Raw genomic sequence first — 16191 nt, 5'->3', positions numbered from 1 at the left:
TTCCAAAGGGCACAACTTTGTGAAAAATAATCGATTTAAAAAATATCAACATTTTTGGAATGAACTCATCAAAACAGTAAAATTTATATGGTTTTTACGACTTTTTTAATTCTACGTTTCAAAGTTCAAGGAACCATTAATATTTTTCGGATCAGGTCCCGAGCCCCCGAGCAAGGGCCCCGGAAGCAGTGGTCGTTGAGTTTTGGAACACTACGTAGAACCCAAACATTTGGTTGATAACGGGGACTTTTAAGCCGATTAATGCTGCTTTAGATCATCTAAATTTCACAACCCTTGAATGATTATGCAATTTTTTATCTTTATTCAGTAATGCCAAATTTGCAGTTAAAAAGGAAAAAAAATCCAGGGTACTCACAGACGCATTTGATAGAGCCGTCGGAGTTGAAGACAGCAGTCATCTCGAACCTGCAGACACATCGGTTGTCCCTGCACTCCGTGTTGTAGAGCACGTTTTCGCATTGCTCGTTGAAGTAGCAGCTCTCGTTCACGATCGCCTCTGCAAAAACAAACACACACACGGTGCTGATTAATCATTCACTGAGAGAGAAACCACAGGGCTGCATGGTGAGCAATTATGCTTTCTGCATGAGGCACCGACTTTTGCGGCCGGTTAAATGTTAATGCGCAGTCTGATTGGAGAGGCTGGCTGCACCAAGCTTTTTGCTTGACTTGCCAGCAGAGGTGGATTTTGGTTTGTGCGGCTCGGCTGATTGGTTTATTCAGTCTGCAAGTCAATTGATTGCGACTCCCAGTCACTCAGAGACCTCTGATACTCTCTGCCAATCAATATTTTGCGAAAATAGTTCATATTTTTTTGTAATTAGCTTTGGGCACTACCTCGCTGATTTATTCTGTTAGAGCGCAGTTTAAATGGAAAATGTTCCTTTTTTCAGAATTGTTTTTTATATAGACGACTTCAATGCGAATACATTCAGGCTAATAACATTTTTTCATATATTTATTACATCTGCTTCATTTAAAGAGTTATTCGAACTAAAAAATATGTACGGATCGATGGATTAAAAAACTGACAATGAGTGTTTTCCATTACAGGTTTGATATCGTCTGCAATTTTTCGTAAGGAATCTATAGAGGTGTCGAATAACGTTTTACGGGAAAATGTGAGGCCATTTTCCGGGAAATCAAGGTGAAAACTGAGAAAATTAGCCACTCAGAGCTTATCAGAGCTTGTAAAATTTGGTATCGACCTAAAACATGAAACAACCTGATATTACCAAAATCTCGTTTATAATTTTTATTTAAACACCAGATTTTCTACGAAGAGGAAAAGTAGAGTTCTCATCTTCGAGTGGCTTACGTAATTCCAAAATCTCAGGACGATCGTTCGATTTTCCAGAGTGCCCATGCCGCAAAAAGGGCCGTCCGTCCGTCTCCACCAACATGGTGGAGTAAATTATTCACCGCGGCTGAGCAGATAAAAAATTCAGGCGAAAATTTAGGTTGTAGGTGTAGCCGGGCGCAGTTTAGTACGCCACTTATCGTGCCCGGCTTTGTTTGCGTCCGCCCGCGTTGTTTTTTTGTCATGCGGAGGACAACAAAGCCGCTCTTCAGGGAGCTTCACCTGCAGCTACAACCACCTGTGACGTCCATTTTTTATCCAACGTATATCCGCGGGCACAGCGCGATTTACATACAAATTGGCCCGAGTGACATCAACAAATGCTTTTGACAATTGTGAAACGGCTTGTCATTCGCTCCAGCGCTGCCAAAAACAGGAGATATCTTATATGACATCTATTCATTTTTCATTTGATAAATTGACTCTACAAGCCTGATTGTCAAAATTAGAAAATTTTTATGAAGATGTTGGCAATATCTATCCAAAATGTTGTAAATCTAATTAAAAAAATTGAGTGATAGAAGGCAATTTTAACCATTTCACTCTCAAATTCAATCCAGTCAGCAGTCAAAATAAAAAAATAGTAACATGGATATTTATGACTATTTAGCAAATTAAAAATGAGTCAATATTGTTTAATACATATTATACAAAACGGTCAAAATTATTATTTGAAATAATTATAATGGTTTAATTAATTTGTTTCTTCCAAAAAACTATGTAAAAATGGAGAACAGCTTGAGCTACTTTATTACCATTTTATCACAATGCAAACTCAAATAAACAAAACACTGTAGCCAAGTGCAATTTAGCTCTTTGAGAGCATTTGAAATTCTTATATGTATTTCATGTATTAGAGGGCAAAATCCATTTCATATTTCCGAAGAGCTTCACAGGCTCATCAAAATGGAAAGGAGGAGGAAAAAGTCTCAGTCGAGAGTTTTATGTTTTATGGCACCGTCGGCGGCAGGACTCCAGCTGTCGGAGGACTGAGAAAAAAGAATATTATATGGCCTAGCAGCAGGCGTGCAAAACATCTCCATCGATTGCGAGATTTTCCAACTGCATAGCGGCAAGAAACGAACACTCATTATTGCTTAATTCAGCAGGCCATTAATAAATTAAAAGCAAACGGAAATTGCTCAGAGTGTTGGGGGCAACGACTCCCCGCGGACCAACAAGAAACAAAAAATAAATTCGTACTGCGAGAGGCGGCCGGCATTTGTTGAATAAAATACACGCTGTTTCATCAGTATTTTTTGTTCACCCGAACCGTATTTTTGGGAAATGTCTTCAATTTCCCGGCGAACCCTTTTGTCTCTGCGACTCTTTCTGCGGAGCAAAGGCCGCGATATTAAAATAAGGAAAAAAGATTTGCATGCGGGCTCGTGATGTGGGATTGTTTTGTTCAGCCCTCACTATAACCAACGACAAACAAATGGAATATCTGTGATGCCGCCTCGGGCTTGGATCGAACATGCGATTGCGGCCCAACGCAAACAAACGAATGAATTGAATTAGTTCAACTGCTGGAGAGTCGTTATTCGTGCGCAGTTTGTTGATAGCGATTTTTTAAAACCATGCATACAGACGCGATTGATTAATTTATCTCATATATACAGGCTGCATGTAAATACCAAGCGTTGACCTTTGGCATGCTGCATGGGAAAATTAAAGCCACACACTGGACTGGTGGAAAAAGTGGAGAGGCTTCTCTCTAATGTCAGGTACAGGTAGGGCACTTCCTTTGTATGCTCAAATATTGAATTGGAATATCACCATGAATATTCAATCGTGTGATTCGCTAATGGAACTTGACTATTTATTTTGTTCTGATGCCGATCAAAGATGGTTTTATTCATGAATCACCTTCCCACTTTGAAGGATTCAATCTAATAAAAATATGGAACGAGAATGGAGCACAATACCAGCTTTCTATCAACAAAAGGGGAAATAAACAAGATAAGGGCCGACAAATATGAATTTTGCTAATTTTCTAGCACATTTGTATGATTTGGCCATTTTTTGAGACTTAATTTCAGACTTCAGTCCATCGACAGTATTTTTCTAAGCTTCCAACCATCACGGGACTATTACAGGAGCATGACCCAATTAATTTTGAGCAGTGTAAACCATAATTAAAATACCAAAACGTCTAAAATCAGTTTAACTCTTTAGACAGGCTAAAATCCTGTTAAATTGTGCAAATGTTTGGCTCTTGAGAGATATTATTCCAGATTTTGATTTCCTGGTGTTCTAAATTAGATTTTTTAAATATGTGTTTTTCATAATGAAAATTTTCCTTTAAACGAAAAACGGTTTCATTGTAAATTGCTGGACTGAGATTTCGTAAAAAAACCAGAAAAAAAAGAAAGAAATACACTCGGAGGCAATTTTATGAAATTTAAATTTTCTAATAGCCTAGCTCTGCGGATTTACTAAGCTATTCATTTTATTTGGTAAAATTTATTATTTTGGGATAGGAAAAAATAAGTGTTACATATTGCCGTTTATATAATATTTTTCATTAAATTCATTTCTCTAATAATAAAATACTTCCGACTTCATTCAATTGTAGAACCAGTAAATAAAGAGGTTTTAATTAAGGTCTGAAGCATAATATAAGATAGAAATTTGTCAATATGATGTAATAAAAACTCTAGTTTAGGTGATTGTCTGCATCCTTATTGCATTTATAAAAAATATTTAGGTTATTTCCTCGAGTAAAATGAATTCTTCCATAAAAACGAAGGTTTTCTTTGAAAAAATCTGTTTAAAGCCTCTGGTAGTATGTGTGTAATACGCTTCAAACTAATTAATACCACTAGGAAACCGTTTGAAACTAACTACTTTCTCAAAACATATTAATACAAAAATTGTGATATAAATTCTTGTCATAAAAAACCTATAAAAACAAAAACCAAAGGAAGCTTTTCACACAGACATTTCCCACGTACCTATTATTAAGCTACGTGAGAACAATAGTCCACAATCACCCCATTTGCGTCAGTTGGTTTGCATGGTGCGTCGCATATGCAATTTGCACCAGGACAGAGCCGCTTAATCGACACAAAACATTGTGCAAGCCGTGCAGCATGCGGCAATTGTGGTGGAAGCGCGTGTTCAGCGGCTTGCACAGCCGTTCGGCTCTTTTTCCAACTCGGCGGAAAAAATTCATTCGGGCCGTTGTGCGCGGCAGGCGGCTGATTGGCCATTCGCGGCCATAAAACATTTCATGACAAACATTAGCAGAAGTAATGCGTGTGCCGTGTGTCAGCATGCCGAATATTTCTATTAGGGCCGCGATCGATAGCCTCGTCTGCTGCGTTGTCCATTGTTTAGTGTGTGCGCTTTTTCATTTTATTCGTTTCTCTGCGACACGAGGGAAAACGAGGCGTGCTGCCAAGTCTGCTGGAAAAGCAGATCGGCCGCGGCAACAGAATTTCGCTGCGTTTTGGCAGCGACGCTCCGTTTTCGGCCATTAGCGACAGTAAATTGCGGGCCCCGCTTTTAATTTTCCCTTGCAGTTATGCGGAATTAGTTTCACTCGCTCTGTGTGGTTTGGTGTGTTCTGCAATTGTTTTTTATGGGGATAGGTTAAGGCAGGGATCCGCGAGGAGAGAGTGAGTTAAAATAATGAGTAAGGAGTTGGCAATAAACTTGCAGCAAGACACGAGCGTGGATCAGATAAAACGGCGCCCAACAAAGCCCGAAAGAAGTACAAGACTTTTGCTTTTAGTTTTGATTTAAATTTAAAAAAAAAATGGAATATATTATAAGGTATTATATTTTCATGCTGGTTGTACTTTTTTCCATCGTTATGGCGTTTATCCTTTTTAATAAAAAAATATAAACAGAGTTAAAATGGTGTTTTTTGGGGTTTCAAAATAGGTTGCCTTGCCCAAATTTTAACTTCTACAGTGGTCGGATTTTAAAAAACCGCACATCGCTGAACTAGTCTTAACCTCCCCTTTTTGGCCAAAGCAGTCGAATGTTGCCACCTCCTCATCCTTGTTATTTCCCTCATAAGAAACTTAATATTTTTAGCAATTTTTTCATGTTTGTCCTTCACTGCGCAATGCAGTTGAGTGTTTATCACCCTGAAACCACTTCAACTCATCACTGGACGTGAAGACAAGTATGCAAATTTTGTAAACTACCCTCCTAAAACCCGAGATTTAGTTGACGCACTGTTTTTTTTTATTTTTTGTTTATGACGGCCTCCGAAAGACAGCGACATTTTCCACCAACTCTCGTCTTCTAAGAAACAGATTTAAAAAAAAACTGCACACTATTTGACTCGTCATAATTGTTCCTAGATAGCTGAAACAGATCAAGGGTGTTCAACCCTCTTTTCACCCCAATTTAAAATGGTTGATCAGCATTTTTCGTAGGTTGGAAGTAATTGACGCGACTAATTACTGAATTATCAAAATAATTCAAATTCAATTTGAACAATCATCCTTCTGTCTCACCCCTTGAATGGAAGCGCTTATTGTTGAACTATACCAAGCAAATTTATCATCAATTTACACCTTTTAAGCAATAAAGAATGGCAGTAAACTTTTAATTCTCTTCTTTAACGCACTCAATCTGATTGCAAAAATGAAATAAGAAGTTTAAAAGATTTTCGCTACCCTTCGTGTACGTCCTCAAACGAATAAGATGACATTAAAGACCGCGGTAAAATTGTAATCTCCTTTTCAATGGAACTTGCATCACGAGGCGTCCGCTGGTATTACACAGCTGCCGCCGGTTAATTATTTTTCTTGCTGCCGACTGCCGTCTTGTGTGTCGCTGCAAGTTTGATGGCTTTGAATAATTTCTCGTAGGCAAACAGGGATGACACTTTTGTCATACTGTTGTGTCGCGCGTATAATAATTATTCATCGCAGCGACGACTTCATTACGCGGCATTGAGTGCAGGCTCGCGAGAGCATATTGATTCAGTTTTGGCAGCGCTTGGAACTCGTCAAACATTATTGGATTGCATGCAGACGACGGAGCATCCATTATCGTGCCCTCTCAATTATGCCGGCAAATTGAGTCGCACCAGCTGCTGACAAATGCATGCAGATTTATAACGGTGCCATGAGTAAAAATGCAGTTTGTCATAGCACATTTTTTTCTGGCAAATTTTAAATAATATTCAATTGTTTTAGTGAATCTTAGTTTTTTATTTCTAGATTTTTGTTACGTTCAAATATATTAAAGTTCGGCCAAAACGGACAATGAGAATAATTAATTTTTTCATGAATTTTTGAATCCATAGCTCCCATGCATTGTATTATATTAAACTAGTTTAACTTTCATAGGTGATGAATGCAATTTCAAATTAAAGGGAATTTTAACAAACAATAATAGAGAATGTCTTTGTAAGTGTATTATTTCCTGTCTCTAACTTGTAGTTGCAGCATTTTGGTGATAACATAAAATGAGATCAAAAACCCCATCAGTTTCGAATCACTGACTTTCAATTAACGGAGAGTGCAGTTCTCAGAGCCCTTCTGGGAGGAAACATCAACGTACAGTGCCAAAGGAGAGCAATCAGTCGCCACGCAAATCGCACACCACGAATCTCTGGTTGTCTGGTCTGGTGCAAATTGACGCATTAGCCACAACCGCGTCGTTTGCGTATCAATCGGGCAAACAACGTCGGCCACACCGGATTAATTAATTGGCACGAGCGGCGATACGCCAAACTTTGTGTGTTTGTTTGTTTGTTTGGCCATTCTTTGCTCACGAGAGTCATTAGGGCTGCGCAATCGATCGGAGATGAGCAGCAGCCGCCAACCGACGAGAAGAAAACACACTTGTTCAAATCGGCGCCGCGGAACGTGCGAAAGTGAGGGAACGAACGACGAGAGCGGCCTTTCACGAGATTAAGTTGATTGCTTCGAGGACACGTGCGCCGCACAACGTCTTTTATTTCCAGGCTGAGCAGAGCGAGACACAAACTTCTACTTCATTTCTGCGTGAAGCAGCTTGCTCGAAATTAAAATGGATTTTAACTGACAGTGTGTAAGATTTACAAGTGAAGCGCACCATTCGAGCAAATTTTTTTTAATTTTAACCAGGCGACAGTTCAAAAACATAAGTTTCCCACTCTAACAGGCGAATTTATCCGCTGTCAAAATGTGATCTATTTTCACGCAGAGGTCTACAGACATTCTGATTTGGGTGGTGGCAGTAGCAGTATGCATTGTAGTCGGCGCTGTTTGCTAGTTGGAGGCAGTAAAGCTTGGTGCGTGGTTCGTGTGTCCTGATGTACCTAGTTCAACAGTGGTCGAAATTTTTTGGTTTAATAATTTCAGCGTTTTACCGAGTTTAAAACAATTACAAAACTTTTCAAATTGACTTTTTGGTTTTTTTAGGCAATATAGTTTGTAAGAAAAATCGATTGATAGGTCAATTTTGACACTCTAAAAAAATTGGAGCTGTATTTTTTTATAAAATGTGATTGGTTAGCAAAAATGTTTTTCATGCTGATCAAATATTTCTGCTGATACATTTCGCTTAACATTCAATTTAAAAATGGGGCATTGAACTAAATATTCTCACGTCATGAGTATGCCTTTATTAGCGAGCTAAATCCCTATCGGAAACAGTTTAATATGAGATGCAAATTGTGGCGCACATTATTCCGTTGTGACGCACAAGCCGGCAACCTGAGCTTGAAATAATTATCGCAACGTCCGAAACAATTAACCAGGTGTTTGCCTGCGCGTCCGTCTATCCGAGAGCTGCTGTGTGCAAAGTGGGTGGTGATGCGGGGCGGGCGGGCGGGGGTGTAACGAGATCAAAAGCCAGATGGATTATGCATGCGGCTGCCGGTTTGGTTAATCATCCACGCCGGAAATTGTAGAGCATCGCTGAGCCAATTTGGGCCCGCTCTTTTATGCATATTAATCCATGCATCGTGCGCCAGCGATGAGTGCAAGCATATTAATTAAAGCCGCCGCTACACGCACCACCGCGCATTTGCATCTCATCGACCGACTCGGGATCACTTTTCGGCATGCGTGGGCCAAATTTTTGCACCCCCTGCTTGCGTTTTAATTACAGAGTCGGTGGAAGTGTCGATTTCGCCCGAGGATTAGACGACTTACTTGAACTCTGCTCAAACTTTTGCATTATGCTCTCGTAAAATTTGTTCCAAGCAGCAGAGTTTACGCTGTTAGAGGGCCTAAGTCTTGTTTATTGCTTTTCCAAGGCAAAGAGGATCAAGTGAAATTTTGAACCTTGAGAAATTTATTTCACAAGCATTTAATTTTGGAGTAACAACCTGTTTCTAAATCCTCAAATGGTAAAAATGTATACGGCTGTAAAATTTAGGCAACCTGGCTAATTTTTCTGGGCAGGACGACCATCAAATAAGCATGAATCAAGCAATTTTAAGCCATTTTAACCATGCTAAAATCGTTTAAAATGGCTAAAAATTGTAGGCTATTTCAAGAAAGAAACTGTTGAACATTCTCAGTACTAAATAATGTTGTTAATGACCCGTTTTTTATTTGTATTATTTCTTACCAGACCAAGAAGAAATCTTTTTAGTCTGTCCCTTTATAGCAGGGTTCAAACTTATTTACGAGCAAATTGAATTAGAAATAAGCTGCCCTTGAGAATTTCAAAAGCCCGTAAACTTTTATCTTCTCGACAAATCAATCGCATCAAAGGAAGTAAGGCTATATTTTTATCGCTTTTCTCCAGCAGCGAAGTTGTTCGCAGCACTATCAATCGTGAGCTGCTCTTTTTCTGAATTGAAAAGACTCGATTGGCAGAGTGGAAGGGTTACTCCTGCGCGCTTGTTAGCCGCTATTCCGGGCGTTCCTCAAGGGAAACAGATCGCTTGATTGGCACACTCTTTGATCTGGCGAAAAGGAAAACTTGACTCACCTTTGCCGCATCGGTCGATGTGATTGGTGACTTGCAGCTCCGGCTTGCACTGGCAGGTCTTCTTCACGGGGTCGCAGAATCCGCCTCTTACCCCGCATTCTGATGAACTCTCACACCTGTCGCCGAACTTCTTGTCTCCCCCGCCTGTTGGCACAGAAATCGTGTCCAGGTTATAAATCTGTTGAATCATGTTCAAGAAAAGGAACAGCCAAAATCAATTCGTAAAGAGGGCAAGAGAGAGTTTATTTTTACAAACTCTTATATAGACATCAGGAAATGAGGATAGATGTTTCTCCGGCGTCTCTTACAAAAGCGTGAGAGAACCGAAGAAAATTTAGATTTTTAGATGAATTACTTGATTCCAGAGAATGCAAACAAGCTTTTCAAAACTTCAAAGAGCCAATAAAAATTCACCAATGAGAAGGAGAGCTTTAAACTGACAATCTAGCAATATTAAAATTTAAATTGCAGAAATTTTAATCAAGTTTTTGTTCAGTTCTCTTGTTCAGTGTCACTTAAATCACTCCCATGATAGGAGGAAAATGCAGAAACTGCATTCGATAAAAATAGCCACGTTGGCACAATTTCCAAGCGACTGACGCTAAAAGCGCATCGAGCATGAACGCTTAATAGCACAACCGTTCTCGCAGTGTTTGCATTAGAACCACGTGCAATTTCCAGGCCGCAAGGAAGCTTATGTCGGACTGAAAAGCCATTCGCTTCCAAACAAATAGTATTGTATGTTGTGATGGCTTTGCGAGCGAGTGATCTTAGCACCTCTTGTGCATGACCTTTTTTCCCCTGCAAGGTTCGCAGACAAATTTGGCGTGGCAAAACAATGTTTTCATTGCCTCTCAGCTTGCACGGAAGTAAAAATTTCAATGAAAATTCTTGGCATTGTCTATTCAGACTTCAGCTGGAAAAATTTCTTGCCTACAAATATGGCTCTAGTTTTGCACATCCGCGCCAGGGAATTTCCTCTCTGAAGCCGTGCAAGGGGCACAAAGGGCAGAGGTGAGTACAAAGCGAGCTGCAGGCAAATCGTCCTTTTATGACATTGCGCTGCCAATAAACCAAATGAATTTCTGCCCCTGCTGCTCAGCAATATTGCTCTGGGAAAACAAAGGCACACAGTCGGTTTGTAGGCTGATGTTATTTATTGCGACTGCAGAACCACATGCACTGCAAAATAAATCAAAAACAAATTACCACTTGCAAAACACACCGTCCCATAAATCAAAGCGAATTCACTTCAACTTTTATTGTTGCAAGAAATCAAATAAAAAATGTCGAGTAGCAATTTCATAGTGGACTGGTCTGAAAACTTTACCAGCAACTCTAAAAATAATTTTGTGTCCTCAAACTCGGGCGTGTATGTCGAAGAACGTGTTCAGCGGGGAACAATTTAGCTGGCGAGCTTCTTTGAGAAACGCGGCACGTCGTCTCACAGCTTGATCCCAAATGATTGCGCCCGGCCGTCCTTCCACGCGGGGGATGTTGCTCGCACCGATTTTCGCCCACCCCTATAATTCATCCTGCCGCAGAGTTCACTAGGCCAAGTGATCTATATACAGTGAAGGGTGATCAGATATCAAGTCAGTTTCAAAATAAACCTAAACAACTTCATCCCAAAAGTCACTTCTTAATGTATCAATAATTGCCCAATTTGAAGAATCTAAGCACCGGAATTTCATTTTTTGACAGTGTAAATCGATTCCTGAGGGTAGAATTCGGGAGGTTGCCAAATCCCTCGATTGGTAATTCGAAATGACGTGCCAAATATCGGCCAAAACGTAAAATCCGTTACTTTAGCGGTTTTTGGTCTGAACCTAGAGCATAGAGAGCCACAAGAAAGCCATCGACAAATCAGAGAAGCGATTGGCTATTAGACGAGACGCAGCGTTGGCTTAAGATCGAGACAGCAGCGCCACGGCAACGACAAGGCGGGTAAGCATGCTGCAAGCCTAGTTGCTTGACTCGCTTGCGCTGGCTGTTGCTGTGTCGATGCCGTCGCTACGTCAAAAGCCAATCAGAGAACCGCTCCTTGATTTTCTTGTAGGTTTTTTGCTAGGTTCAAACCAAAGAGTAAAGGCTTTTACGTTTTCACCGATTTTCGACACGTCGTGTCAAAATCTCGACCCTCAAAAATCGATTAGCACGGAAAAAAATGCTAATTTAAAATCAAATATATATTCCGTTTTAGAATTGGTAACATGGCTAGCGCTATATCAGTCAAATCTGGTAGGAGTGACTGCAATAAATTACTGTCTCCAGGCATGAAAGCGTTGTCACGAGACGCCTCCGTGGTGAAAGAAAATATTTCACAGCAGCATGATTTCGTTTCACCCGGCCCCGCCCGTGACAAAAGGGGTTTTGATTGGAAAACGGAGCATAAAATTGATTCGATGGCACGGAAAATACTCTCGCTTTTATCGCGGCGTAGATAAAAGAAGCAGAAATAAGTTTCGATTACACGCTGTTGTGGCCCTCTCTCAAACTTAGTAAATGCAACCTGCTCTTTGCGAACAGCATCTCGCCTTTGAGGAATTTGCAACTCAATTTCGGTGAGAGCAGGCGAAATCGCTTTGTAACGACCGCGAGCGTTCGATATGGAATAATACGCGGTGTGCGGGCCGATTTTCAATGAGGAGGAAGCAATTTGGAGCGTGAAGCGGGCGAAAGGAGTCGGAATTTCATCAGCGCGTCTCCAGAATTGATTTTTCGTTGGCCGCCGCAAATAACAGAAAGACACACATTCGTTCGTGCTGTTTGGTGTCAACGTGTCATCCCGATACAGTCACCGGGTGTGATATCAAAATGGAAAGGAACGAAAACAGACTGCCACTTTTTGGGAGCACAGACTTTATCGCGTGGAAAAGCGCAGGAGGGAGTTTATCTTGCTGGAAATTGATCTCAACTGCACCCGGCTGGATCCCTACGCGCATCAACATGTTTGTGTCATCCGTCTCCACTTCTTACTCTCACTGTCAAAAGTGTCAAAGCCGCCTTTTGCCCCTGATCAATTGTTTTTTCGTTAAGATTTATAGTGACAACTGCGTGATGGATTAACTTCTTTGATTAAAATTGAGACATAATTCACAGCACGAGTTAGTAACCAAATTTTCATTTGCTTTTAACATTTAATGATTTAAATGGAGTGCGCAATTAAGCAGTAAGAACGTGCCTTGATGTTTTTCTGACACGCAAATGCCGTCAAAATATTCAAATCAAGTTCATTTCTCTCCCCTTGAACGGAACATTAAGAAAATGTAAGCGAAACAATTTTCTCCCCCCAATTAATGCGTCCATGAGATTGCCAAATTGTGGACTCTTCGGAGGCAATTTGGCCCTCGCTCCACTACATAAACGTTTTCCAATTGAGTCGTAGGCTCAACGAGGCGAAAAAACGCCGCAGCGCTGCAGCGTCAAAGGTTTTCAATAGAAAATGCAAAGCGGCCAGCCAGTAAAAGGAGCAAAAGTGGTCGAGCGGCCCCAGAAGAGAATAAGAGGTGCCTCTCGGGCATGCGGATCAATTATTTCATTCATTTTGCGTGCTGCCCGCGGCAAGCGCTTTCATTTCGTTTCACTTTCCTGTCAAAAGCTGCTGCCGCTCTGGATTAATTTTCATCTGATGGCGTCGTATTTTACACGCGTGTTCGTGGCAAACGTTGTGTAATAACGTGAAATGCAAATTACACGAAGCGAATGCATTCCGTCGGGCAAGCTCATCAAGATTTAGAAAAAGGTGTTGAGAATAATGCTTTGCTTAATTACGGCCAAATCATAAAGGGTGCATATATGGGTCGAAATAAAACATAAATTTTTATGTGAAGCTTAAAATCCCGAACTGCAATCGGAATTTTCGGAATCAGCCTCTGTGTTAGCGAACAAGAGCTGGAAAAAGATAAAGTGGCTCTTATTGTGACATCATCACTTCTCAGGGTGGGCAAAGGCAAGGGTGAATCAATTTGTAAAGTGATTGTTTTTCTGGTTTTAGGATTTCCCTTTGTTTCTCATGCTAATTAAATCAAACTATCGGTAAGGAACAACAATCAGGGTGTGTCCTGAACATCAGCGTCCATGATACTAATGACGTCTGACGTCACAATTTACTGACCGCTCTCATTGTCCAGCACTTGATGGCTAACGCGGTGGCCGATACTAAAAATTCCAACGGAACTTCGATTCTCAGAATTTGTAGCTAAAAACGTCAATTTACATTTTTTTCGACATCCATGTCCTTTAATAATTGTTTTCAACCGGTTAACTTTGCTGCTGGGATAATTTCGACTATGCAGTTAATCTTGGTAATATTTTATCGTTTAAAGCATGCACCAAATAAAATTAAAATACCAAAATGCCGAACTAAGCGGATTACATTCCGCGTCAACAAGCATTAACAGCAGCATAAACTTGTGGAAATAATCCGTCAAGCGACACAGCGCATTTTGATCCAATAAATTCGCCATTATTTGGCCCAGCGCACGAGCATTAAATTATCATCAGGAGAACCAAGCTAATGATATGGTATATTGTTCCCGGCGGCCCGCGGTGCCGCGAGCCGCGCTTTGGAACACCAGCCAGCCAGCGACTTATTCAAAACAATAAATGCATACACAAACACACACACACACACACACACACACCCAAATACACAAAAGACTTCTGTATTTTTGTGTGTGCTGGGTGTCGCATGCTGGTGCTCGACCCGCAATGGGTGTGGTCTCCCTCTATGTGGGGTGCATGGGGAAAATCGCCGCTGCCGCCGCGCCGCTCTACCAAGAAGTGTGTTTTACATGCCGAATGCTTTTCTCTCTATATATTGACTGCTTCGCTGTGCTAACTTGAACCGCGAGTTGTTTTTCTTTTCATCAAACGGCAGAACCCAGCCATCTTGATAAGGTCCGAATCAAGACCGGCAATTATCTGTGTGTGTTCCTTTTCGCATGCAGATAACTAGCTTAGTTGCGTGGCTGGCGCGTTTTAATTATTTTAATTTGCGTTCGGACAATACGCAGAGAGCCAAAAACATCAAGGCCGATATAGACAAAAACTCTGGGAACTGAATGTCTCACAGCAAAATCTATAATTTTTTTATTTACACTTAAATGCTGTGCTCATGTAGTAAGAAAATTTAAATTAAAGCAAATATCCCTATTTTACCACTCGCGCGGAAATTTTTGGAACAATTTCATGAAAACTTGATTAGATATATCATCCCTGCATTTACTATTTACCAAAGGCTTTCATAAATCACATCTGTAGATTAATTATTTAATTCCGTTTCAGTGTAGATATTAACCCCTGGGATAGAATATCAGTTGTTGTTACTATATTAGTGTGGAGCGTGCTTTTAATGTTTTTTTTTTATCACGAAGGTAATTATTGTTTGTATAAAGCAAATTTTTATTAATTTCTGCTTCAATTTGAAAAAAATTCTTCATAAACATTGATTGTAAAAACACAATTTCAATGTAAAACTGGTAAAAATTTGTAAATTTCAAAAAATAAATAAAATATTGTTGTATTTGATGTCTTAGTGCATTTAAATGTACTTAAACGGAAAAAAATGTGCAAAACCATAATGATTTTTCAACAAATGCACAGATTTTGAATTTAATAATTTTTAACTGAACCTGTGAATTTCGGAATTCAATGCTCATGAAAGGTGTCAAACCTACATTTTCCAATAGTTGTAGCCGGCTGACCAAATCCAATATGTCGCATGACAAGGATAATTATTAAGCAGCGGATTAGCAGTTCAGCGGTGTTTGAACAACACCTGCAATCGATCTGCTGGGAAGGAAAGCCACAATCCATCAGATAAATCGCAATTTCGCGTACGACCACACACATGTATTTATTTACACGGCCTTAGCGGCACGCCACCGAGCCAAACCAAAGCTCCCTGAAAGCGATAGGCAGGAAAGAGTCGCACAAAAAGCGACACACATTTTTTACTTTCCATCAAATTCGGCTGTAAAATTATCAGCGCGGCTTAATCGACGCGTGCTGAGTGAGTGAGTCGATAGAGCATGCGGCGGCGGCGGGCGCACCATCGCCTGGCAACGCCATTGTTTCGCTTGGAAACCTGCTGCCGGTGCCCGAGACGCGGGCAGCCCTTGCGACAGGGTCTCGTGGGCAAAGTGCGCGCGCCAAACTTGCCACCGCCAGACGCAATTTTCCACACGTACCCGCCTCCCAGGCAAATATTGCATTACTCTTGAAAATTTATTCAAACAGCAAGACAGGCGCTTTTTTATTCAATTTAAAAAATAATATTCCCGTCTGTGTTATAATAAAATAAAGTGTTCCTCGGCTCGGTGCATCCATAAACAACATACTCGAATTGGATTTTTCAATTGGATATAACAACGAACTTGAATTGAAAATTGTAAAATCGATTAACTTTGTAGGGTGAATTTAATGAAAATGATTTAACAATGGATATTCGAACAGGCGATCAAATAAGCATTGGAGGCTAACCAATTGTAAAAGAAAATTAATATCACACACTCAGCAGTTTTGTTTTGGCCCCGCAGGCGCAAGTGTCATCAGCAGCACTTTACCTCTTTACTTTGAATCAGAGATCGTTGAAAACGTCCGCCTACACCTCATTTCAGAGTGCAAACGAAAAGAGAAACGAGCAATGAAATTCCAGCAACTCAAACCTCCCTTTAATAAAAATTCATTTTTCAAAAATTAATTATTTTGGGTAAGAGCAATGTTTGGTGGGACTTGGGCGAAAATTATTTGTTTGTTATTGTACACCATCGGTGTGCAACTCAATTAAAAGTAAAAAACAGTGCATTTCAAATTTTCTTACACATTTATTAGGCTTAACTATGTTTCCGTGACTGAATTCAATTTATCTCGTCATGATTTTCCTAAATTGTGTCTGAACTGGAAGGGTA

General features: G+C 40.3%; 1 protein-coding gene across 2 annotated transcripts in view; it reads right to left on the bottom strand.

The window, feature by feature from the left end:
- The window catches only part of jus (julius seizure), a 61553-nt gene that overhangs the window by 27166 nt on the left and 18196 nt on the right, over positions 1–16191 (bottom strand). For both annotated transcript variants that reach the window (XM_065477613.1, XM_065477612.1), the window contains exons 2-3: positions 9278–9421; positions 377–517 (exon numbers count right to left, since the gene is read on the bottom strand). In XM_065477613.1, coding sequence (XP_065333685.1) covers positions 377–517; positions 9278–9421 — 285 coding nt within the window. The remainder of the gene's footprint in view (positions 1–376; positions 518–9277; positions 9422–16191) is intronic.

The sequence above is a fragment of the Cloeon dipterum genome, chromosome 2, assembly GCF_949628265.1.
Source record: "Cloeon dipterum chromosome 2, ieCloDipt1.1, whole genome shotgun sequence".
Lineage (NCBI taxonomy): Eukaryota > Metazoa > Arthropoda > Insecta > Ephemeroptera > Baetidae > Cloeon > Cloeon dipterum.
This window is presented reverse-complemented; position numbering and strand designations above follow the sequence as displayed.